At 34.3% G+C, this 25,611-nt stretch overlaps 2 protein-coding genes across 7 annotated transcripts in view; both read left to right on the top strand.

Moving 5' to 3' along the window:
* LOC149813681 (uncharacterized) overlaps positions 1–7,179 on the top strand; it is a 36,550-nt gene extending 29,371 nt beyond the window's left edge. For both annotated transcript variants that reach the window (XM_089990845.1, XM_089990847.1), the window contains exons 8-11: positions 4,976–5,083; positions 5,185–5,277; positions 5,436–5,515; positions 6,031–7,179. In XM_089990845.1, the coding sequence (XP_089846971.1) occupies positions 4,976–5,083; positions 5,185–5,277; positions 5,436–5,515; positions 6,031–6,943 (1,194 nt within the window). In that variant the 3' untranslated portion in view covers positions 6,944–7,179. The remainder of the gene's footprint in view (positions 1–4,975; positions 5,084–5,184; positions 5,278–5,435; positions 5,516–6,030) is intronic.
* Positions 7,180–12,920: 5,741 nt separating this feature from the next.
* The window catches only part of LOC149813680 (phospholipid--sterol O-acyltransferase-like), a 94,691-nt gene continuing 82,000 nt past the window's right edge, over positions 12,921–25,611 (top strand). For all 5 annotated transcript variants that reach the window (XR_016428214.1, XM_089990982.1, XM_089990980.1 and 2 more), the window contains exons 1-3: positions 12,921–13,256; positions 14,402–14,537; positions 15,142–15,286. Coding sequence is in view for 4 of the 5 variants with exons in the window: in XM_089990982.1 (XP_089847108.1) it covers positions 13,008–13,256; positions 14,402–14,537; positions 15,142–15,286 (530 nt within the window). In the remaining variant the exon portion in view is untranslated. The remainder of the gene's footprint in view (positions 13,257–14,401; positions 14,538–15,141; positions 15,287–25,611) is intronic.

The raw sequence follows: 25,611 nt of genomic DNA, 5'->3' as shown, positions 1-25,611 counted from the left end.
ATGTAGATTGAGGAAGTGATCCAAATGATCGACACTCAACTATTGGGCTTTGTGTGCTTTTTAGAGAATCATTGATCTCTTAGAGATGTAAGAAGCAGCAGAAAATCTCTCTTTCATCAACCGAAGCCGAGTACAGAGCCATGAGTACAATCATCGTGAAAGTAGTCTGGTTGAGACGATTGCTGCAAGATATGGGTGTTGAGAGCACAAAATCATCACGGTTATGTTGTAACAATAAAAGTTTCATTTACATTGCCAGCAATCAGACATTTCACGAACAGATCAAGCATATTGAAATGGACTGTCACTACGTGCGTGAGGAATTTCTACAAGGCACCATTGAGCTTTCATATGTCTCTTCAGAATATCCACTGGCGGACTTCTTTACCAAACCTCTTGCTGGTTCATGATTCCACTTTCTTTTGGACAAAGTTTAGGTTGTTCAACCGTAAATTTGAGGGGGAGTGTTAAAAGTTGTAATTTCATAGACAATCACATATGTAAATACCTCAGCGTATGTAATCTTTTAGTTTAGTTACAATAGGATAGCTAGTTAACTTTATTTTTTTGGTTTGGACCATTGTAAGCATAAAGCAAAAACCTTTGGACACTTTTTTACACCTTTGCTTTTTTACTAAGTCAAAAAGCAAAGTCCATGAAAGAGTCGTTGTAGAGCCGTTGGAGAGTCCAATAACTCTTTCTATGGCTCCCTTCTTCAACATTATAAATATGGGGTTTTGTCCCCTTGTAACATATACTTTTGAGTTGGGATTTCTCCCATTTTAATGAAGTTTATTTTTCTTCTTTGTGCATACCCTTTTTCGGGTATTTTGTATGAACCCTAGTGGTTCTTGTGCTTGAGTGAGCATTATTTGAGAGCTATTTTTGTTGTGGGCTTCTCTTCCTTACAGTATACACAGATTTTTTGTCACATCTGGCCTACATAGTGTTTGCACTCGTCTCATCCGTAAGCCATATCACTACTATGGGATCAGCATTATATTGATTGAGCAATTGGAATCTAAGAGGTGGCTGTTTTCGAAAAATACTGAGAAATATATGCAAAGCATCTTTTCCAAAGTATAGAAAAAAAGAACATTCCAAAAAGCTGCTGAAACTTCTATGGCAATATCATGACACTTTGGTGGTAAATATAATTTGAATTTATTGCTTCATTCAATTCTCAATTTTGCACATAAGTAATCTATTGAATTATATTTGTCTCCAGTAGTGGTGACTATGCTACTAAGATATGTATCGTGTTGTAAAAAGTTGTAATTTTTAATAAAAATTTTAAAAATATCCAAAAAACCAAAAACCAAAAGTCAGAAAACAACAACAACAACAACTACGCCTTCATCCCAAAACAATTGGGGTCAGCGATATGAACCAAAAAAGAAATTCATTTGGGGTCTTCCACATGAATCCTTTTCCTCCAATCATTTCTATCCAATGCCATGTCCTCGGTGAGGTTCAAAGCATTCATATCTTTTCCTATCATCTCCATCCAAGTCTTCCTAGGCCTACCCCGACCTCTTTTAACTAATATATTTTCCCATTTCTCCAACCTTCTAACTGGAGCATCATTAGGCCTTCGCCGAATATGTCCAAACCACCGTAAACGATTCTCTCGCATCTTATTTTCAATGGGTGCAACACCTACCTTCTTACGTATCTCCTCGTTCCGAATCTTATCTTTTATTGTATTTCCACACATCCATCTAAGCATCCGCATCTCAGCTACACTCATTTTTTGAATATGATGTCTCTTGGCAGCCCAACATTCCGAACCATATAGTAAAGCGGGTCTAATAGTCGTCCTATAAAACTTTCCCTTCAACCGCAATGGCATTCTACGATCGCACAGCACTCTAGTTGCACTTTTCCATTTCATCCACCCAACCTTTATCCTATGATTTACATCCCCATCAATTTCTCCATACTTTTAAATGATGGATCCCAAATATTTGAAATAATCATTCACCGGTATTTCTTGCTCACCGAGCTTCACTACACTCCCATCACTACTTCGTTGCTTACTAAACCGACATTCCATATATTCCGTCTTACTCTTACTCAACTTAAAACCTCTAGCTTCCAATGTCTGTCTCCATAATTCTAACTTAGCATTAACCCCAGCTCTAGACTCATCAATCAAAACAATATCATCAGCAAACAACATACACCACGGTACATTTTCTTGAATTGATCTCGTAAGCTCATCCATCACTATCGCAAATAGGAAAGGGCTTAAAGCAGATCCTTGATGTAACCCAACCGTTATCGGAAAATTGGTTGTCACCCCTCCACAAGTGCGGACATTGGTTACTACTCCTTCATACATATCTTTAATTATACTAATGTACTTGAGAGAAACACCTTTCTTCATCATTGTCCACCAAAGAACGTCCCTAGGTACTGTATCGTATGCCTTTTCTAAATCAATAAAAACCATATGCAAATCTTTGTTCCTCTCTCTATATCTTTCAATAAGTTGTCTAAGAAGATATAGCTTCCATAGTTGATCTTCCAGGCATAAAACCAAACTGATTCTCCGATATCATGACAACCTTCCTCAACCTAGACTCAATCACCCTCTCCCAAAGTTTCATAGTATGACTCATGAGTTTTATACCACGATAGTTTGTGCAATCTTGTATATCACCCTAAAAAAAATCCTAAAAAATCATAACACATGAAACAATGATGAATTGCACAAGATACAACCATAGAATCACATATCAAGCATTTATGGTGAGATATCATCAAAGATCAAATAACAAAGATAATAATGCATGCATATCTCACAAGAACAATGCAAAATATGAAATATCATGCAATTAAGAACATGCCATAAGACTCATAGTTTCATAATATATAAATAAAAACAAAATAACCAAGTTTGTGAATGCTTAAGTTTTACATAACCAAGTTTTTCCAAAACATAAACAAAAGCAAATGTGCATGATTTTCGACATCATTATCATTATCATCATCATCTTCTTCTTCTTCTTCTCATCCTCCTCCTTGTTCATCATCCACATTCACGTAGGCTCTTCATCATCTACCTCATGTGCTCCTTCTACGTTGATTCACTAATTGTCCTCTTCAGTTAAAGCACCGGGTTCATCTTGAACCCATTCATTCAACACATCAAAATGTTCTACCTCCTTATGATAACTTTTCAATTTGTTTAGAAAGATGACATGAAAAAATAAAAATTAGTGGGGTGTTGTATGATATAAAAAAACTAAATAAACACATGAAAATGATAAATAAACTTTAGGATTATTAAAATTAGTGGGGTGTTGTATGATATAAAAAAATTAAATAATCACATGAAAATGATAAATAGACTTTAGGATTATTAAAATTAGTGAGGTGTTGTATGATATAAAAAAATTAAATCAACGCATGAAAATGATAAATAAACTTTAGGATTTTATATACAGACCATAAGTTGTAGCGCACTAAGACAAGACCATTGAGGCTTTTGTGCTCCAATCAATTCTTATTTTTTTGTATGAATTTGCTTAAAGACGCTCCAGTTTCTTTTGCATCCACTTGCACTATATGTTTTACTAAGAATATGAATGACTAGCTCTCAAATTTAGAACATTACTCCCAAATCTAGTCCACCACATGTCTAAAAATACAATAAAAAAGAAATGAGAAAACAACAATAGATACAAAACATCATAAATGAGAAGAATTAGTGCTATTTTATTTTCTTGTTTCCATTAGATCATATTAGGTTTTCATTATTAGTGCTATTTTATTCAAGTTCTAGTTAACAGAAATGAGAAGAATTAGTTAGTATTTCTTACTGTCAAAGGAATTTTTCGTTTTGGTTAGGCTAACGTTAGTAGCTAAATATAAAACTTATGTATAAATAGGATTCCAAAGAGTCTTGAGTGTTTTTTTTTCTGCAATAATTTCACAAAGGATAAAAAACTTGACAGTATTCTTTCACTATGGAATTCGATCATAAGAGCACACCCTTAATCCTCCTGTATTAGAAATGGAAAAGAAAAGTTAGTTTCCTTCCTCTCGAATTTCTTTCCCAACCTTGGGATATGCCTTTCTAATAACTTAAAGAATTAAAAATGACTGATCGATTATTTCTGATGAGCAACATAGTCTTCAAGTAGTTATAAGATGATTCAGAAGAGATCCTAGTGACACAGCAGACCTGTCTTGCTGCCACTTCTAGAAAAATAGGGTTTTAGGAACTAACAAAAAAATGGAGGCGTTTAGGACAATGCTGTTATACCTTTCCACGTGGTATTGACAATTATCTGGGCTTATAGTTTAAACAAAACAACCCTGATATGAAACGATGTGCCATGTAGTTTCACAAGAATAAACTTTATTTCCTGTTTCTTTTAATTTTCTAGCTTTCAATTGAAGATGCTTTCAACCTGTCAGATGGTATACTCCTTGTCAACAAAATCTGGATTGAATTTGTCCAATCTTAATTGTTAGAATGATCTATATGGTAACCTAGTCTATTGGTAGTTGACTTGTAACCACAAAAGTTGCTGTAACCTATGACTTTGCCTAGAAACAATAGCCTTGATATCATGAAGATCTTGGAAGAGTTGAACAAGTGAGCTAGTCCAGAATTACTAGTATTACACACCAAAAAGAAGGATGAATTAATGAAAGCTACTCATGAAGTTATCAGGTATTGCATTTTGAAATTCTTGAAGATATCTGTGATAACATTCAGTTGTTCATAAATAAGTTAAGTTTTCTATTTAGCTATTTACAGTATTATCGGAGAGAATACCAATATTTTTTGTCTTTTTTACTTGCAATAAAACTGTCTTAAAGCTTGCATACCTGACAGTTGAGATGTTGGGTCTCAGTGTGGTGCCTTCTAACTTATTCTCCAACTATTGATCAGATTCAGAATTACTGTTTACCAGTCTTTAATTTTGCTGATCATTTTCATTTTATTTGTTTGATACAGTACGCTGATCAGTCTATTACCCAGAAAGCATGTGCGGGCTTGAATGGGATGAAGTTGGGGGGGCATGTTATTACTGTAGTTCAGGCCACTCCTGGTGCCTCAGAAGAGGTAGTAGGCATACATAATTCTCTTTATGTATGTGAAATTATATTTTATTTTTTGAGAATCTTAACTATGCTCAAAACTAAACCATGGGATCTTTCTCCCAGAAAACTAGCTCAGAACATCCTTGCTATGCCATCCCTGATCATGCAAAGCCATTATCGGAGGATCCAACCCCAGTCCTGAAACTCATGAATGTGGTACATATCATATTGAATTTGTAATATTTTTCAGAAAGCTATTGCATTGTGCGTAAATCCCTCTATTATCTAGGAAAGAATTTATGTTATGTTATTCTTTTTAATTGAGAAAGCTCCTTATTCCTACACCTAATTAATTTGTGAATATTGGCATGTAGTTTTCTGAAGAAGATTTTGGACTTCTATCTGAGCTTGAATTGGAAGAAATATTAGAAGATGTACGGTTAGAGTGTGTGCGGTATGTGAGAAAACCTTCTCTTATCTTAATAATGCAAGAACACCTAGCATCATTTCTAGGAACTATGACATGTCATGATATTCTCACTGAGATTGTCCAAAATGAAGAAAATCTGATAAACATCCCCATATTTTTTATCTTAGCACCAAGTTCAAATTTATCATGATAGTATCCTCATACTGTTTCTGTATTTGCAACAATAAATTCAAATCCTTTTAATATTTCGTTCTTTTTACTTTTAAATTTACCAAGATTTCTGTGAAAATTCAACATTTGGAAACATCACATGGTTTTCCCTTAGTTCCCAAGAACATCTTTGATGGAGGTAGGGAATTGAGGTTACTCGAATAGAGTCACAAATTTGGTCATTTGTCAAGGGCGCTCCTGATGCTTGACAGAGGCGAGAGTGATTCAGATACCATTCACTCTGATTTCCATCCTAGTCTTGAGTTGGTTGGCAATTCTAAACTTTGGTTTTCTATTTTCTGAAGTCTTTTGGTAGTTTCTTGCTGCAGATTTGGCACTGTTAAGTCTGTGAATGTTGTTAGATATACTGGAAACTCTGTCGTTGCTGCTGTAGATTCTTCTGCAATCTCTGATAATGGAGGCTCAGAGCCACACTTACAAGCGCCAACTGGTGACATTGGAACTACATTACCAATGGATGAGTATCTTAAAGGTGATGGTGCAGTAATTGGTGAGAAGCCTGATGTTGGTGCTGGAGAACAAAATAATCATCAAGGTGCTGCAGGAGCAGGAACTTTTCAAGATACACCTGCAAGCAATCTTGCAATAAATGAGCCTAATCATTCATATGTGAATTTGGAAAGTAATTCATCTATTCAATCAAATGCTGATGTCAGCGTTCAACTCCATCTCAACAATAATTATAGTAATCTGTTTATCTCTTACAAAGATGCAGAATTTCAAACGAGTAAGTCTGGTATGGGCAATGGCCTTGTTTCAGAGGTCTCAATGCTGGACGATAACAGTGATAATTTGCATGAAGAACCTTCAGAGCATAAAGGGGTTCTCCTAGAGGACAGCGATGAACTGCAAGATGCACCAATAGAAGTGAACACAATTGTCCTGGAAGACAACTCGAAACTGCAAGAAGCATCCATTGAAGTAAAAGCGGTTGGTCTAGAAAATAGTGATGAATCGCAAGAAGCCTCTATAGAGTCAGAGCAGATTGGCCAGGAAAATTTTGACGGGGTACAAGAACCAGAACGGGCTAAACTGGATAAAGCAGATGGCAAGGCTTGGGATTCCCTCGTCTCTGAACCTGGAAGCATTTTTGTGGAGTTCATGCGGAAGGAAGGTGCTTGCTCAGCTGCTTATTCTCTGCATGGGCGTCTATATGGAGGACGGGCAGTTGCAACTGGATATGTTTCTCTCGATCTTTACAGGGCTAGGTTCCCAAGATAAGGTCATGGGATTTTCTTGATGAATGTTGACAGCAGGTTCCTTCTTTTCGTATCTTATTTCAGGTAGATCACTGCCTTTTTCCTGTTTACCAACGGTGGTGAATCCATCTTGTATGTTTTTGGCTTTTCAGTTGGCTATACTCTGATGTTAGTAGGCATCTAATTTGCAGGTGATTTTGTTCACCTGCTTTGATGTTCAAATTTTCTCAATTGCAGTGCAGAATGGTTGATTGTTTCTTGTCTTGTTCTTGAAAAAAAAAAAAAAACTTATTTTTATTGTGTCACATCGATTGGCGGATGACTGACCTTCGAGCATATAACTGTATTTTCTTCATCAAATATGTGCCTCAGAAGCATGTTGTTTAATTTCTTTAAAGTTCGTAAAGAAAACTGACATTGTGCGGGTTACTTTTGTTATTTCAGTTGCCACTCTGTTCTTGCAATTAAGTTTTAAACAATTGTTCGAACTAATACGTGGAGGCAGCGGGTCAAGCCAATTTGTGGATGTAATGTTAGGACGTGCTGATAACTTATTTCGCGACCCAAAGACTATAGAATGTTGCCTTGATCTCATTCATTTTCTGGAATATATATGGAGTGACATTACTAGCGTTTAATTGAGTGAAATGACCAAAACGCTATTAAAAGTGGTGACATTTTTTCAATATATATAAATTCTTTTGCGGTTCACAAAGTTAGTTTTACTTTTAAAATTAAATTTATTTTTGTTAATTTTTAAAAATTATGTTGGGACTTGTTCTTTTTTCTCTAAAATAACAGACCTAATCTGCCTCTAAAAGCCACGACTTATTGTTTGGCTATCGGTTAGATTTGGTAGCACGTTGCTTCGAAATCAAGCTCACAACCAAATATTTCTGCCAATGTTATCGCCCCTCCCATGTGCGTCGACTTTCAGTTATAGAGGTGGAGCATTGCCTACTCCCATCTTGGGGATTTTGTTCCAGCCGTGGCTGTTTTTTCAATCCAACAAGAGCTTTCTTAGGTACTCAACACCATTGGAACCAACTTAAAAACTAAAAATGGCCATACTTTATGCCAAATATGATGTATTTTTTAAATGCCCTGTACTTTTTGTTATTCTCATGTTCAAAATCACAAATATTTGGTTTTAAAAAGGCTTTTTACTTTGCACATGCGATTTTTCAGATATATGTGAATTTTCTCTCAAATGTGGCTGTTTTTTGCATAACAGTTTCTATTCTCATATTTGTATATTTTTGATCCGACGTTGAAAACTTGTGTTTGTATAGTCATTTGAAAGCTAAGATAGGCTAGGCCTGTAATTTTTTCATTTTGAGTTAGAATCGAAAACCCCTTTTAGGATTTTTGTTTCTAAGTTTCAAAACCGGAATAGAAGCATACTCTGTAGACTGGAATAGGTGGCTGCATCTTTTTTGTTTGTTTTATGTTGTTTTTTTGTCACATGTGATGAAAATAAAAAAAAATGACAAAGATCAGGACGTTAGCCTTTTAATGCCACTAAGATCACCTTGCTTTGATGATCAGTTTGGGAGAAATGTCATTTGAAAGATAAATTATTTGATTGTTCTAGTCTATAAAGCATGCTTTTATTTCGGTTTTGGAGTTAAAAAATGGAAACCTCAGGGGGTTTTCGTCTCTAATTCAAAACAAAAGTTATAGGCCAACGACTATAAAAACATAGGTTTTCGATGTCAGAGTGGAGATATACAGATCTTTGTTCTGCATAAAATATATATGAGATTTTTTCATATATTTTTTGTGATTTTCACATGTGATTTCCTTCTATATATGTGATTTTTCTTCTAAACATGCGATTTTCTATTAAATATATGCAATTTTTTTCTTATATATGCGATTTTTCTCTTAAATATATTTGATTTTCTCCCAAATATATGACTTTCATATATATTTTCTTCGATTTCCTCTTAAATATATGCAGAGTTTCTCCTATATATGCGGTTTTCTCTTATATATGCGGTTTTTCTATTAAAACATGTGATTTTCTCTTAAATATATGTGATTTTTTTATATTTATGATTTTTCTCTTAAATATATGTGATTTTTTCTCAAATATATGATTTTTGCATATATTTTTTATAATTTTCTCTTAAATATGTGCAGAGTTCCTCATATATATATATATATATATATATATATGATTTTTCTCATAAACATTGGATTTTTGCATATATTTTCTATGATTTTCTTTTAAGTATATGTGGAGTTCCTCCTATATATGCAATTTTTCTCCTATGTATGTAATTTTCTCGTAAATATATACAATTTTCTCCTAAATATATGTGAAGTTCTTCCTATATATTCAAATTTTCATTCATAAAAATCATATATTTAAGAAGAAAATTGCATATAAAGGAGAAAATTTATATATATTTAAGAGAAAATTACATATTTAGAAAAAAATCACATAATTGAGAAAAAATCACATATAAAAGAGAAAAATCACATATATTTAGGAGAAAATCACATATTTGGGGGAAATCATATATAAAAGAGAAAAATCACATGTATTTAAGAGAAAATCATATGTTTAGGAGAAAAATCACCTATATAGGAAGAAATCACATATAGTTATGAGAAAATCACATATATAAGAGGAACTCCACATATATTTAATAGAAAATTATAAAAAATATTTGCAAAAATCGCAAATATATTTTATGTAGAACAATATTTGTTCTTAGGTCTATAACTCTCTGCTTCAACTTTGAAAACCTACATTTTTATAGCTCTTGGAAAGCTAAGACATAGACATAACTTTTCTATTTTGAATTAAAGTTGAAAACCTCTTTAGAATTATCGTTTTTTAGCCCCAAATCCGGAATAGAAGCATGCTCTACAGATTGGAACAACCGAACAATCTATCTTCTAGAGGGCATTTCTCTCCAACCGCTTATCAGATCAAGGTGATCTTGGTGACGTTGGAAAGCTAACTATTTGATCTATCTTTGACTTTTTTTTTCTCGATTTTTATCGCATGTGGCTAAAAACTAGCATAAAGCAGACAGAAAAGGCACATCCATGCCTGTTCCAGTCTATAAAGCATACTTCTATTCCGGATTTGGAACTCAAAAATAAAAACCCTAGGGCGGTTTCGGTTTTGACTAAAAACAAAAAAGTTACAAGCCTGTGACTCACTTTTCAACAACTATAAAAATGCAAGTTTTTGATATTAGATGAGAAAGATACAAATATGAGAAGAGAGACTCTTTTGCAAAAAAAAGTCATATATTTGAGAAGAAATTCACATATATTTAAAAAATCATATAGGTCTTTTTATAACTAGATATTTACGATTTTGAACATAAAAAAATAGCAAAAATTGTAAGGCATTTCAAAAAATCCATCATATTTGCCTTATAGTATAATCATTTTTTTTATTTAAAAAAGTATTATTGTAGTTTGAATGGCCTTGCCTGTGCTCAACACACCTGGCTAGGTGGGCCGGTTTAAGGTGTTCAAGCTTAAGGATATTAAGAGTTCGATTTCCAGGGTTTTATTGCCGCAAGGTTAAAGCAATAGGTTCTGTGACGGGTTATAAGGGAGGCAATGTTGTTAGACTCACTTTGAATCAACCGATTCATATTGAATGGGCCCCAAATCTATTCAAGAAAGACGATGATTTTGTCCTTTTAAAAAATTGTCCACGCTGGCCCATGCGGGCACCAACATTTCCCACCTCCTTATTTTCACATGTAAACTCAGTCGTACCTCTCCAATCGAGGAGCCAAGATCAGGTGCCATCACACGACATCAATTGTGGGACCCAAAAGCAGACGAAGGGCAGCCAAATGCATAGGCACACTCAAAGAGTGCAATGTGATTGCACCTGACTCCCCATGAAGAAGGTATTTGATGGAGAAGACAACCTGACATGAGTTTTGGAAACTCGTGTCAGTGTCATTGAGAATGAAACAGATGTACCTTTAGGGTATGTTTGATGGCTTGTCCATGGTTGGACGAAATGAACAAAAAGAACCAAATAAAACTTTGGTTTTGTTCATTCTATAACAATTGTTCCAAGTTCAACGTTTGTTTGGACCGTACTCAAATGCTATGTTTCAAATGTCCGTTGTTTGACGATGATGTGCAGACAACTTGGACATTAATGGATAATGGGTCGAATTACTTCATTTTGGATCTTATGACCCGATTCGTCCACCATTTTATATATTTTAACAAGTTTATTAAGGTTTTTTGCCTCGATATGGATCCAATTCCAAAACTATATCTAAAATCATGAATTTTTGTACCAAATATAGATCTCGAATGAAATTTTTGCCCTGAATATGGATTTTTGCTTCAAATCAGGATCTCAAATTGGATTTTTGCCCTAGACTTTATTCTTTGACTAAAAACACAACCAAACACATACGAGTAGATACTGTTGTTCTTTGTTAGATCTACTCAGTATGGTAGTAGGATTCACTCATGCGTGGGAAATACAATTTTTACTACAAGGGAATCGGGATGGCATTTGTATAATTGTATTATTGGATGCAACTTCTACCTCTACTTGAGAACACTAATTTTAGATATGTGTGGCAAGCATTGAGCTTACCTATTCTTCACTATGGTTATCTTCGTACGAGCTCATATTTGTAATAGAAGTGATACATCTGAGCACATGAATACTAAAAAGTATATTAATGGTGTCACTTATCCCAACCCTTGCAGATGGGTTGTTCAAGCACACACACACACACACACACACACATATATATATATATATCAGTATTTATTGGAAAATCTTGACAAAAGAATATGTGGCATTCATCACGAAAACCTTGACAAAAGAATTGCAAGAAAACACCACATGATGATATCACAATATTTCAAATGCCTTTTTTTATCAAAACCCTTTAAAAATAAAATGTCAAAAAATATGATATTTGTGAGATATATATACATATATAAATGTAATTAAAAAAAAGAAAAGGAAAAGCAGCTTGCAGAAGCAGCTGCTCATAATTTCATATGAAAATGTATTGGTCAAATACCTACCAGCTGCCATTTGCCAGTGTTAATGTTCTCATGAGCCAGTTTTGTTGGTTTCATATCATATTATTTGTGTGATTTGACTGCTCCGTTGATAAATTATCGTGAAAATGTGTCTTTCTGTAAATTATGTGAATTAGGCACTATATAGATACAAATCCAAGAACTTCCATCCTCAATAACCATGGGATGCAGAATTCAGCACTAAAAAAGAAAAAAAAAGAAAAAGAAAAAAGTGCAAAGAGCAACAACACAATGGCCTTCCAAAAATACCAGATTGTTTAAGGGAAGAGAATAACAGATCCTAAACCGTGCACAATTAAAATGAAGGATTATGAAATGAATAATTTTCATTAATCAGATGAAGGATAAAATCTGTACAATTGGCCATGATCAACTTCTCAATAACTTGGGAGCGTTCGATTATCGTGGATCTAAGATCCAAAGTTTTCTAACTAGAGATATATCGGGTTATAATTGGATTCAAATATGGTTTTTATTTTTTACTATCGAATCCGACAGATGTCTGGATTTAATGGATATTTGAATTTGATTACATGTAAAAAAATCAGTTTTGGTGTGAGTTTTTCACCATCCAAATCCAAATCAGAATCCCAATCTGTTTAGTCAACATCTGATTAATCGGATCTGATGTTAGTTACATTCGTTTACATTAGTTTGCCCCCAAACAAATTCTTTTTCATCTAATGAACTCAAACCAGACCAACCTTGTTACACCTCGAAGCATAATTAATTAAGAGTAGAATTTTGGAATGGTTGGATATTTTAGGAATCTGCAAGTTATCGGGTCCATTGACTGATCATGCATGGAACCGAGTCGGACCCTATTGACGGAGAACCAACTTGATGTGAAACGGTAATTTAGTAATTTGAGTAGAAACCGGGGCCTTTTTCCCACTAGGAATTTCAACAACTCGTCGCTGTGAATCTACGATACGAGTGAACGACGGTCTCCCGCTCTTCCCTTTCGTTCGTTCCTTTGTTTCTTCATCATCATCGTCTTCTTCTTTCCGTCCATTCCTCCCATGGGCGGACCCGCGTCCCATGGACCACGCGCAACAAAGATCTACTGTCAGATCGTTCTCTTGCTTTTCCTGCAGAGGATCTCTACCGTTCTTTCTGCCGAGGAGTGGTCCCTCCACCACTCCAAGCTCTCCGGCGTCATCATCCCCGGCTTCGCCTCGACGCAGCTCCGCGCCTGGTCTGTTCTTGACTGCCCTTACTCGCCTCTCGACTTCAACCCTCTCGATTCTGTCTGGCTCGACACCCGGAAGGTACTCGTCCCGCCGTTTTCCTCTTCATCATCATCGTCTTCTTCTTCTTGTTTATTTTCCCTCGTTGTTACTCTGGAGCTCATTGGTTTAGCTGTTTGCTTTTGGAACTGGGAATTCGGAGAATGTGGACGCGTCGTTTTATTGTTTTTATGCTTATCATCTTCTTTAGCGGACTACGGTACATGGAATTGATATTTGTTGGTAAATCTGTTTGAATTGGGATACACCGGTGACGTACTTAGATGATATGGAGTTGCTATTTGATACTTTTAGGGGAATTTTTGTGGGTCCAAACGCAAAGCTCTGTGAGATTATTGACCTCGTTCGGCTTTGCTTGTTTTTCCTTCTAACTTAAACATAGAGTGTCGTTTCTTGTTGGGAGACGTAGTTTTTTAAACTTCACATTGCCGAGTTTTTTCGGTCCCAAATAGAGAACGTTGTCTGTTTTGATTGTTTCTTGAATCCTGAATTTTTTTTGAAGCCAAACAAGGTTGGTGTATAAGGAGAGTCAGTTCACCTTTGACATGTTTGTCATAATCAACAAGAAGACAATTGCGAACTTATATATTGGTTAGAGGTGTGAACCATACCGAAATGGTATTGATTTTGATCATTATTGCCTTATTTTCTTCGATGCTCTGGACATTAGGTGGAGAAAAATTCCTTATTCCACTGCACTCATAAATTTAGAACATTTATAGGAAGTTGGAAAATGATGAAATACAGATAGTTAACATTGTGATAGCAGTTCATTTTCAAATTCTGTTTTTGTTTTCCATGTTAACATTTTTTTATCCTTTAAAAAGTTCAAAGATTTTCTGAAGAAAAAACTTATTTAAAAAACTTTCTAAAAATTTGCCTGCTATCATATCATGATTCAAATACGGATAATTAACTCAAGTGCATATGCATAATGTACTTGCTTCCATGTTCATGAATAAGTTTTTGTCCATACATGTGTGTGTGTGTGTGTGTGTCCGCCCATGCATGTACATACTTATACATGTATGTGGTACTAGATCTGAGACAACGTTTCATTCCATTTCACACATGATAAATGTTACATAAGATCAACACGGAATATATAAAATATTTCAGGATGAATGAGGTTCACCATCATGGCTTTTATCTGCTGATCCTTGTAGGTTTTATCTGCTGTGAATTGCTGGCTCAAGTGCATGTTGCTAGACCCTTACAATCAAACAGATCATCCTGAATGCAAATCTCGCCCTGATAGTGGCCTTTCGGCAATCACAGAACTAGACCCTGGTTATATCACAGGTAAAATTCTAGGCATTCGAGAAAAAAAGTATCATTGATTAAATTCTATTTAAGAAAACAAAGATATGATATGGATGGAGAAGTAGTTATCTGGTTTTTGCATGCGCACTTGTTGAAAGATATGTTGAAAGCCTTATTATTTCTGTTATGGCCATGCTTTATAATCTTGATTACATCTGTAGCTTCTTATTTTTTTAAAGCTTGCCCAAAAGAAGGTCAAGAGGCAGGAAACATACATGCCCCCATAATTACTAGGGTTTTCATTCTGATATTTATGTATATGATCTCTATGTGATCAAGATGAGTGGAGAGATAGTTGTGCTACTCAGGGCTAGTTATTTATTAATTTTCCTCAATTTGGCCAGTTGCTAAGTTTTAAATGTTATTGACATAAAAGTTGTCTTCAAGTGATCTTAGATGAGAGAGAGCTATCAATGGTTTCTCTTCAAAATCTCCAACTTTATTGTTAAATCCAACATATCCCTGGTTGTGTAAATTTGGCAACATGACATGATAACAACTTGTTTTTTGGGATTGGAGTCTGTGTGTATCTACTCATAATCATCTCTCTGATTATAAGTAATGTTGGTGGTACCTTACCCAGGTCCTCTTTCTTCTGTATGGAAAGAATGGGTGAGATGGTGCATTGAATTTGGTATCGAGGCAAATTCAATTGTTGCTGTTCCTTACGATTGGAGGCTGTCAGCATCATTGCTCGAGGAACGAGACCTTTACTTCCACAAGCTAAAGTTTGTATTTTCTAAATCTTTCTTGGGATATGTTTATATGGTTCCTGTCATTCTTTCAAACTTCAATCTGATGTAGCAGATTTCTTGTTGATTTTTTTAGATTGCTTGTATTTACTGCAGAGTCTGCCTTATGGGGCTTATGCTTGACTCAGAAAACAAGGATGCTCATTTAGTAAACATATAAATTCTTATTCATGGATGTAATGTTGACATTGGGAATCACACCAGTCCCAAGTTTTTGCTGTTAGATCTAGTTGTCACTAGCATCATGCCATGAAAACATTCAGCAACAGTAGATGATATAACACACAATCTGTGAGAGTTGATTGAAATTCCATTTCAAATATTCAATGTCAAATTTCTGATTGTTGTTCACAAGTTCTGAAACCATAATTCATGGCAGGATGTTTGCCTTTTTAGAAATCTAGATTATGAGTTCAACTGCACAAAATCTAGGCTAGGTTAGTATTAGGCCTTGTGAAATTCCTAATAAAAAGGGCATCTGAAACTCAATCAATTGAAGTTTTCTTGTACGCTTGACTCTGTCATCCATCAAATTGTGTGCATCATTATGGAAGCCTTTATCTCATAATTTGATTGAACCATACTATCTTTGATGTGCCATAGATATGCATTAAAATGGATACTACTGACCTTTTTTCTTTCTTGAAATAGTCCTGTCATGAGAGAAGAATTTTCTTTTATGTAAATCATATTGGCCCATTGGCTGATACTCCAATGCACTGTATCATATTTTATGATATGGTATAATTTTTACAACATTGTATAGCCATACCCTCATACCCATCGTTTTAAATTTTTTTGTCTGTACCTTTGTACCCGAGTTGTACCTCATATCCGCACCTATATCACACAGATGTTTCACTTAGCATGCGTTAGACAAAAATAACATAAAGTGCTCTAAGGCACAAAAATAAAAGAAGTGCACTAAGGCACTAGAATGCTTAGTATAATTGAGAGATAAATCTCTCTTAAAAGATAAGTTACAATGGGGATTACAGCCCCTTATTTATAGGCTTACATGGAGATGTAATCCCAACGGGTCTAATTAGAGCCGTTGGGAACAGCCCAACAGCTGGTCAACCAGTCAACATTTGACTGTTGACTCCATGTTTTAAAAGAAGACAAAAAAAATACATTTTACAAAAAGACAAAAAACAAACACATTACAAAATACATCATACACGTATATACTTTAAATATATATTTATATACATATATTTATACATATACATACTCTTGTATTACAAAGAGTATATATATATATACATATACATTCAAGTATATACGTATATATATGTGATTTTCTAACAGTCTCCCTCAAACTTATGTTGTAATCACCAAAAGTTTGCCAAGTAAAAGTTGAATCTTGGTGAGCACAGTGCCTTGGTGAAGAAATCCGCAAGTTGATATTCTAATGTTACATAGGGAAGATCAATAGTCTTCTTTAAGTATTCTTCACGAACGAAGTGGCAGTCCATCTCTATATGCTTAGTTCTTTCATGAAACATATGATTTCGGGCAATGTATATAGAGCTCTTGTTGTCACATCACAATCTTATAGGATTCTGAAAGTGAATTCCTATATCTGAAATTAGTTGTTTGAGCCACACGATTTCCATGGTAGTAGTCGCTATTGCTTTATATTCAGCTTCCGTAGATGATAGTGACACCTTTTGTTGTTTCTTGCACTTCCATGAAATCAAGGATTCACCTAAAAACACACAAAAGCCAGTTGTTGAGTGACTATTATTTGAATCCCCTCCCCAATCAGCATCTTAGTATGCAATAAGATCTAATGAGGAAGAAGAAGATAGAAAAACTCTCTTATTTATTGTGCCTCTGATGTATTTGATAATTCTCATGACTGCACTCATATGAGTTGATGTTGTAGCATGTTGAAATTGACTGGCTATATGTACAACATGAGTTATATCTGGTCTTGTAATACTTAAATACATGAGAGATCCCACGAGCTGTCTGAAGGGAGTTGGATTGTCCAAAGGAACTCCATCATCAGCTCGCATCTTCATTTCAACAATCTCTGGAATGTCAACAACTTTGTCATCCGATAATCCTGACCTGTCAATGATATCTAAAGCAATTTTTTTTTGTGACAATATATACCCCCTGTTAGAATATGATACTTCTATACCAAGAAAGTATGTTAAGAACCCAAGGTCAGTCATTTCAAATGAGTTTTTCAAAAATTGTTTAATTTTCTTGATTTCGTCTTTGTCACTACTTGTAATCAACATATAAAAGTAAAATTATAATACCCACAGAAGAATTCTTGATAAATAAAGCTGTGTCAGTATAAAATGGTTTAAAACCATATCTCGTAATCACATTGTTGAAAGTGTCAAACCAAGCTTTAGGTGCTTGTTTGAGATCATACAATGCCTTTTTTAATTTAAGCACTTTACCTGAGGGGACTATCAATCCATGTGGCACATCCATATATACTTCCTCATTGAGAGTCCTATTTAAAAAAGTATTTTTAACATCCATTTGAAATATATTCTAAATTTTAATAGCCGCAATAGCAACAAGAATTCGAACAATGGTCATCCTGGCAACAAGAGCAAAGGTTTCTTTGTAATCTACTCTGTATTCTTGAGAATAACCTTTGGCAACTAACCTGACTTTATGTATTTCTAAGGATCCATCACTTTTTGTTTTGACTTTAAAAACCCATCTATAACCTATGGTTTTCTTTTTTATGGGTAGATTTAGAATTTTCCAAGTGTTGGCTCCTTCAAGAGCGTCTAATTCTATATGCATAGCTCTTACTCATTCGGGTAAATTTTTTGCTTCATTGTAATATGAGGGTTCAAAATATGAATGAATAGTCATAAGACATGCTCTATGTTTAAGAGAAAAAGAGTCATAAGACACAAATCTATTTGGGATTCTTGAGGTTCGTTTAGATCTACGAATAGTAATTTGTTCAGAGGGAATTTCTAATGCTTCATGATTACTTTGATTTACATTTGCATCAGATATGTTTCTATTTTTTCTAGTGTATACTTTTGGTTCCACTAGTGTTCTATTCTCAATAGAGGGTTCTACATAATTATCTTCATCATTAGACAAGAGTTTGAATAAGGAGTAGTCATAATTTATGTCTTATTTCCTTCAAATCCACTTTCATTTTCAACAAAGTTAACATTCCTTAAAACAAGGAGTTTATCATTTTTGATATCATAACATTTAAACCTTTTTTGTGTTTCAGAATAACCAATGAACGCACAGGGGATGGCCTTAGAAGATAGTTTATCTCCTTTATCATTTAAGACATAACATTTGCAGCCAAAGATTCTTAGTCTTTGATAGTCAGGTTGGTATTTGAATAATTTTTCAAAAGGAATTTCATTGGACAAAGTTTTTGATGACATCTTATTTATGAGATATACTGAGGTTAAAGCAGCTTCAACCTAAAGATTTTTAGGAACATTCTTAGCGATAAGTAGTGTCCTTGTAGTTTCCATAATATGTTTATGTTTTCTCTCATAATTTCCGTTTTGTTGTGGAGTTCTAGGACATGACTTTGATGCAAAATTTCTTTATTTTCTAAAAATTGTTTAAACTCAATTGACAAATATTCTCCCTCAGAGTCAGTTTTGCGGATTTTGATCTTACTTTCAAATTGATTTTTAATCATGTTATGGAAAGTTTTGAAGGTTGCAAATACATCAGACTTAAATTTAAGAAAATAAATCCAACAATATCTAGTGAAATCATCGACAAACACAACATAGTAGGAGAATCCTCCTTTAGAAACTACCGGAGTAGGACCCCACACATCCGAATGAACCAACTCAAAAGGCATTGAAGAGTAAAAGGTTCTTTGTCCATAAGGCAAGGATGTCATTTTCCCAAGTAAGCATTTATTGCATTCAAAATTATCTTTGCAAAGATCCTTAGTAATGGGTACAAAATTTAATTTCCTTATATTTGGATGCCCAAGTCTATGATGCCAAATTTTTATATCTTTTATTTGGGCAATATTACAAAATGATTTATTTGGAATACAAAGAAAATTCATATAATAAAGATCTCCTTGCCTAGAACCTTTCCCAATCAATTTCCCGGACTGGCGATCCTGCACCAAACATTTATTTGATGAGAATATGACATCACATCCATGATCCGAGATTTGAGAAACATGAAGTAAATTTAGGTGAAGTTTTGGAATAAGTCTTACTTTTGTAATATAAAACTTATTATGTTTTGTTAAATCATTTTTAAAAATTCCAACACCCTTTATTTCCAAGAAAGTACCATCGATAGTAGAAACAAAGGATGCATTTGAGTTAGATTGACATTCGGATAAAACAGATTTGTGTGGGGTCATATGAAATGAAACTCCTGAATCAAGAAGCCAAGAACACATACCAGGAGTAGGTGAGGATGCAATGGCCGCTCCTGAGGTAGATCATTTAAACAATGGTTACAATGCCTCTGTCGATTGGGATAATGATTTGGTGAGATCTTTGAGGTTCAAAGTATCTTCGTCTTGTTTTGATGGGGCCACAACAACTCGTTTTTCTTGAGGTCTATAGTTCTTTTTTAAATTTAGGACATTGAGGCCTAATATGGCCGGGCTCATGACAGTTATGACAATTTTTTTTTGATTCTCCTCTATTCTTACTAAAATGAGGAGGTCTATATAGGTTGATATAATGTCTCGGTTTGGAGGCGGCAAGTGCGCAATCTTCTTCTTTACCATTGCCAGAAGTAGCAAGCACACTATTATTCTTACTCATGTTTAGCCTAGTATCTTCTCCACTAAGTTTAGTGAGAATCTCATGAATAAGAGGAGACGATGAGGATGATAACAAGGAACCCTTAGTTTGTTTAAACTTGAGTCTTAATCCATAAAGAAAAACAAAGAGTCTATCTTCTTCAACTTGAACTCTTCGCATCTCAATAGACTTACCTTCCCATTTGGGTTCAAATTAAGCAAGTTGAGTCCAAATGGATGATAACTCCATAAAATAATCTCTTACATTCTTATCTCCTTGTTTAATATTTCTAGTTTTTTCTTGGAGATAATACTTATGAGCCATATCCTTTTCGGTAAGCATACCTTTAAGATATTCTCATGCTTTATTTGCTTTTTTGTAACACAAATGATTTGAGGCAATTTTTGTCTCAACTCCACTTAGCATCCAAGAAAGAATTTTGACATTTTTCATGTCCCATTCATCTAATTTTTTGTAATATTCTTTCATTGCTTTGTCCTTTTCTTCGAGGCTTGTCTCGACAACATTTTCACATATTATAATTTTAGGAGTGAGTTCAAGAATAGTACCTCTCATGTATCCCCACAAACCTTGACCTTTTATGAATGTTATAAAGTGTCCCGCCCAAATGATGTAATTGCTTCCTTTAAGCTTAAACGACAGAATGAAGTTGGAGTTGCTTGTATTGTGTGGGAAGAATTCACCCATGATGAACAAAGAGAGTCACAACCAAGGATTGTTAACACGCTTCACGAGGCAGCCTATAAATGCATGCTTCACGAGGCGACCGTGTAAACCAAGCTCTGATACCATGAGAAGAACCTCACAAATAATCAAGTTTACAAATAACTTGACAAAAGCATTCACTCATCAAATGTGTTAGGACAAAAATAACATAAAGTGCTCTAAGGCACAAAAATAAAAGAAGTGCACTAAGGCACTAGAATGCTTAGTATAATTGAGAGAAATCTCTCTTAAAAGATAAATTACAATGGGGATTACAGCCCCTTATTTATATGCTTACATGGAGATGTAATAGCCGTTGGGCTACTCCCAACGGCTCTAATTAGAGCCGTTGGGAACAGCCCAACAGCTGGTCAACCAGTCAACATTTGACTGTTGACTCCATGTTTTAAAAGAGACAAAAAAATACATTTTACAAAAAGACAAAAAACAAACACATATTACAAAATACATCATACACATATATACTTTAAATATATATTTATATACATATATTTATACATATACATACTCTTGTATTACGAAGAGTGTGTATATATATATATTCAAGTATATACGTATATATATGTGATTTTCTAACATGAGTATCCCATGTCGACACGACGCTTGGACACGATACAACACTTCATGGACATAGTTAAACCAGTTTTACACAGTCAACATTGTATCATTAACTTCATATATTTTCTTTTATGATCTTATTTACTTATCTCATGTTCACTTGGGTTCTTGTTTTTTTTGTTATTTGTCATCAATTACATTACGTTTCAATTTCAACTTAGTTTCATTATCCGTGTCCCTGTATCTTAATTTTTGAAAATTATCCTATCATACCAAGGATATCAGCATCATGTCCTGCTCCCACATCCGTACCCATGTGGCATAGATCTTCACCCATACCTATGGGACATAAAAGGATATCTTCCATTTCCAAAGTACAACTAAGAAAGGTGTCTCTTAACATTTATATAATTTGTTAAATGCCCTTGAGAATGGTGATTAATGCATGAAACCTCTATGGTGTTTTGAAATCACTGGGGACAGAAAAGAAAGTACTGTTTGTGGTTTATAATTTTGAAAAATAGGAATCCAAGCTGATGTTAGTTTTGGAGGCCTTGCTAGATGGTAACAGAACTTTGGTTGGGTTGCACATTGGGCTCGATGGCATAGGATATGCTGCATCCCTTAAATGCATAAGCATGTTTTTAACATATCCACTATATCTGTTCACAGTGGTATTAGCCGCAGTTAGTTGTATTTCTTACTATGTGAATTATTGCTCTCACCTAAAATCTTTCTACTTGTTCTTGCATTCTATAAGTGAGAACTAGATGAATAGGCATACCTTTAGCAAATCCAGGATATCTGTTCATGTGGGTTTAGCCGAACTAGATGTATATCTTTCTGTACTCTAGCTGCATCTCTATGTAATGCAGTTAGCATCTAATGGCCTATTATACTTCTATTATGAGTTGTTTAATTGCTCTTGAGGTTGAACCAAATAATGGTCTGTTATACTTCTATACTATGTCACACATACACTTCACTTGGCATGCACATCTTGTGTCGACACGACATGACACTAGGACACTCCAAAACACTTCATGGACATGGGCACAATCGAACCAGTTTCACACAGTCAACATCAATGTTGTAATTAGCATATCGGAACCCTATTGCATGAGCTTGAGATACGGGTGTATTGTACTGTATCATAAGATACAGGAAAAAAGCATTTAAATTATGCAAAACAATTAAAAATCACAAAAAATCACAAAAAATCAGGAAAAAATCTAAAAATTTAAAAGCAAAAATGCAAAACATAGAACACAAGAAAAAATAAATAAATAAGAATGAGTACAAGAATTAAAAACAAGTAATTATATAAAAATAAACATAGTAGACTATTGACATGTCATTCACATTGATGGTAGTGATACTTGATAGAACATAGAAGCATAGTTTGCTAGGTGACTACAAAAGTCAAAACGCTCAAAGTCCACTATATAAACTCATAAGGTCAATAACATATAAGTTCACTACAACTACATAGTTGACTACTTGACGAAAGAAGTGAAAAGACTCAAAAGTTTATTACAACTGCATAATACACTACAATAAGACTCATCAATTATCTTCATTGTCAAATATTCCTCGTTCATAATAAAAAATGACATCTTGTTGCGGGGCAGCTGACGCTTGTGCCTCTTGTTGCTCTTCATCTAAATTAGATTCTGCATTGCATTGTGTTAGTGCTTTAAGACCCTGCACACGTGCCAATTCTTGTAATCTTACTTCTTGCCTTCCATTTATCTCACCAAGATTGGCAAATATTATAGCACATGCATCATTTGGAGCTCGCATGCATGGTCGCATTGGAGCACCCGGTTCTCGAACAATGTATTTTTTCATGTGATGTGCACATCCATTAATCAATGCATGAGAAAATCTGCATCTCAATACATTGCATTGCTAGAAATCATCGACAATCTCACAACCACCACACCAGGTCATCATGCCCATCCATTGCTAAATCTAATTATCCCAAATGCAAATAATTAAAACGTAAAATAAAATATCACTGCATACCAAAGTCAAAAGATTTACAACTTTACATAACAAATAGGACTAAGAAAAGTCATATAAGATTACAAACTAAAGATCCAATGATATATATATATATATATATATATATATATATATATATATATATATATATATATATATATATATATATATATATATACCAGCTCAGTGATTTTCTTCGTTTGCTGCAGTGTAAGCATTCATTAGCTTGAGGTATTGATGATTCATCTTCATCTTTTGATTCATGAACAACTTCTAACAAATTTTCTCCAATGAATGTTGCATGTATTTGTGTCTTTTGTTTATCATTTTCTATGAGACTCGTAAGAAACTCGGCCTGATCATCAGAGGGAATACAATGAGTACATGACTTTATAGTAGAGTTGTAATGCCCTACGAATACAATGTGATATTTAAATCTATATAATCCACCATACATTATAAAACCACAAAAGGTTCACTTTACTATCCTTTTTAAAGGTGTCCCTAAATCCACCAGTTTGCAATATTTTCATGTTGGATTATTACAAAAAAAGCCACAACCTCCACCATCCATCGATCTTTAGGTCACAATTTTGATATTTAAAATTACAAAAATAGGTGATTTAAAAAAGAAAAAAAGAAAAAAAGGAAAAAAAAGATAAACAACACATTTAGGAGTAAAAAAAGGGCTAAATGCAAAAAAAAAAAAATTAAAATGTCAAAAAAATGATCTTACCCTTTGTTTTGATGCTTGAAACCCTCTTCCAACTTTAGTGTCACATAAATCAAACCCCTAGAGCTCAATTTTAAGGGTTAGAAGTTAAAAATGTGTGTGCAAGATGAAAATGGGTGGATTTAGGGTAAATCACACCACTATGACTCGATTTTGAGGGTTAGAAGCCAAAAAACAAGTGTGTATGATGGAAATGAGGGGTTTTAGGGTAAAAGAGGAGCTTTGGGGTTCAATTTAAATGGTTAGAAGCCAAAAAAGGGTTGGGTAGGATGAAAATGAGTAAGATTTGATGCAAACCACACTTTTAAGGCTCAAATCTAGTAAAAGCCTGAACTTAGGGTGAATTTGATCTCAAAATACGGGGTCAAAATGACCCTTGGGGGTAAAGAATGGCTCCCATAAGTGGCCGGTCACTAGTTTTCCGATGCCAAAAAAGTAAAAAAAAAAATAGTGCCCGAGTTGTACGATACATGGTGTATTGTATGGTATGGTATGATACACCCATGCATCATACGATATATAGTATAGGTACGATAATCGTATCAAATACGTTATATACCTTAAATTGTATCTGTTCCCCTTTTGATACTATGATGTATCATATCGTATCATACGATACAATACTGATAGCACTGGTCAACATTGTGTCATTAATTTATCTATTTTCTTTTATGATCTTATTTACTTATTTTAGATTCACTTGAGTTCTTTTTCCTTCAAAATTTGACATCAATTACATTACACATCAGTTTCAACTTAGTTTTATGATTTGATGTTGTTAATTATAGTGATCTAAGATTGTTGTTTTATACACACATCCCTATACATACACCTATGTGTGTAAGGCCGCATCTTTGAAAATTATTGTATCATACCAAGCGTATTTGCATCATTCCCAGATCCCACATCCGTATCCACGCGATGTAGCTTCTATCATGAATTGTTTAAATGTGATATGGTTCTTGAGGTTGACCTAAACCCTTTTCTTTTTCTCTCTCATGTATCAAGTTTCCATGTATCATTTTTTCTTCAAATATTTATCTGGCATGTCAATTTGTTTTATACCGTCGTTAGTTAGTCTCCTGTTGATAGTTCATAATAAAACATCAATGATATTAGTGTTAAAATATGATGGTGTTCATATAACATTATATATGTATTTTTTAATTTTATAATATTGTAATAGGGAATATCCTCTAGGGGTATTTTGGTAATTATGCTCATGTAATAGGGTCTGCCCCTGACAGTCATTTTTTTCTTTTTTGTATTTTTCTTTTCCTTTTTTATTAAGGGCAATATGGTCTTTTAGATCATAGTCATTGGGACTCCCCAATGGCTCTTTTGGGCCCTTGTTGTTAATATATATAATAAGTAATACCCACCAGGGGTATTTTTGTCTTTTCACTCATGGTAATAGTTGTCCATTAGGGACATTCTTGTCTTTTTCCTTTATTTTTTCCTTTTTTTGTATTTAGGCACTTGTGTAGGGGCTCTATGGTCATTGAGACCGT

Source organism: Nuphar pumila, chromosome 16 (assembly GCF_984573655.1).
Source record: "Nuphar pumila chromosome 16, dmNupPumi1.hap1.1, whole genome shotgun sequence".
Lineage (NCBI taxonomy): Eukaryota > Viridiplantae > Streptophyta > Magnoliopsida > Nymphaeales > Nymphaeaceae > Nuphar > Nuphar pumila.
Note: the sequence above shows the minus strand (reverse complement) of the source record. Positions and strands in the feature narration are given on the sequence as shown.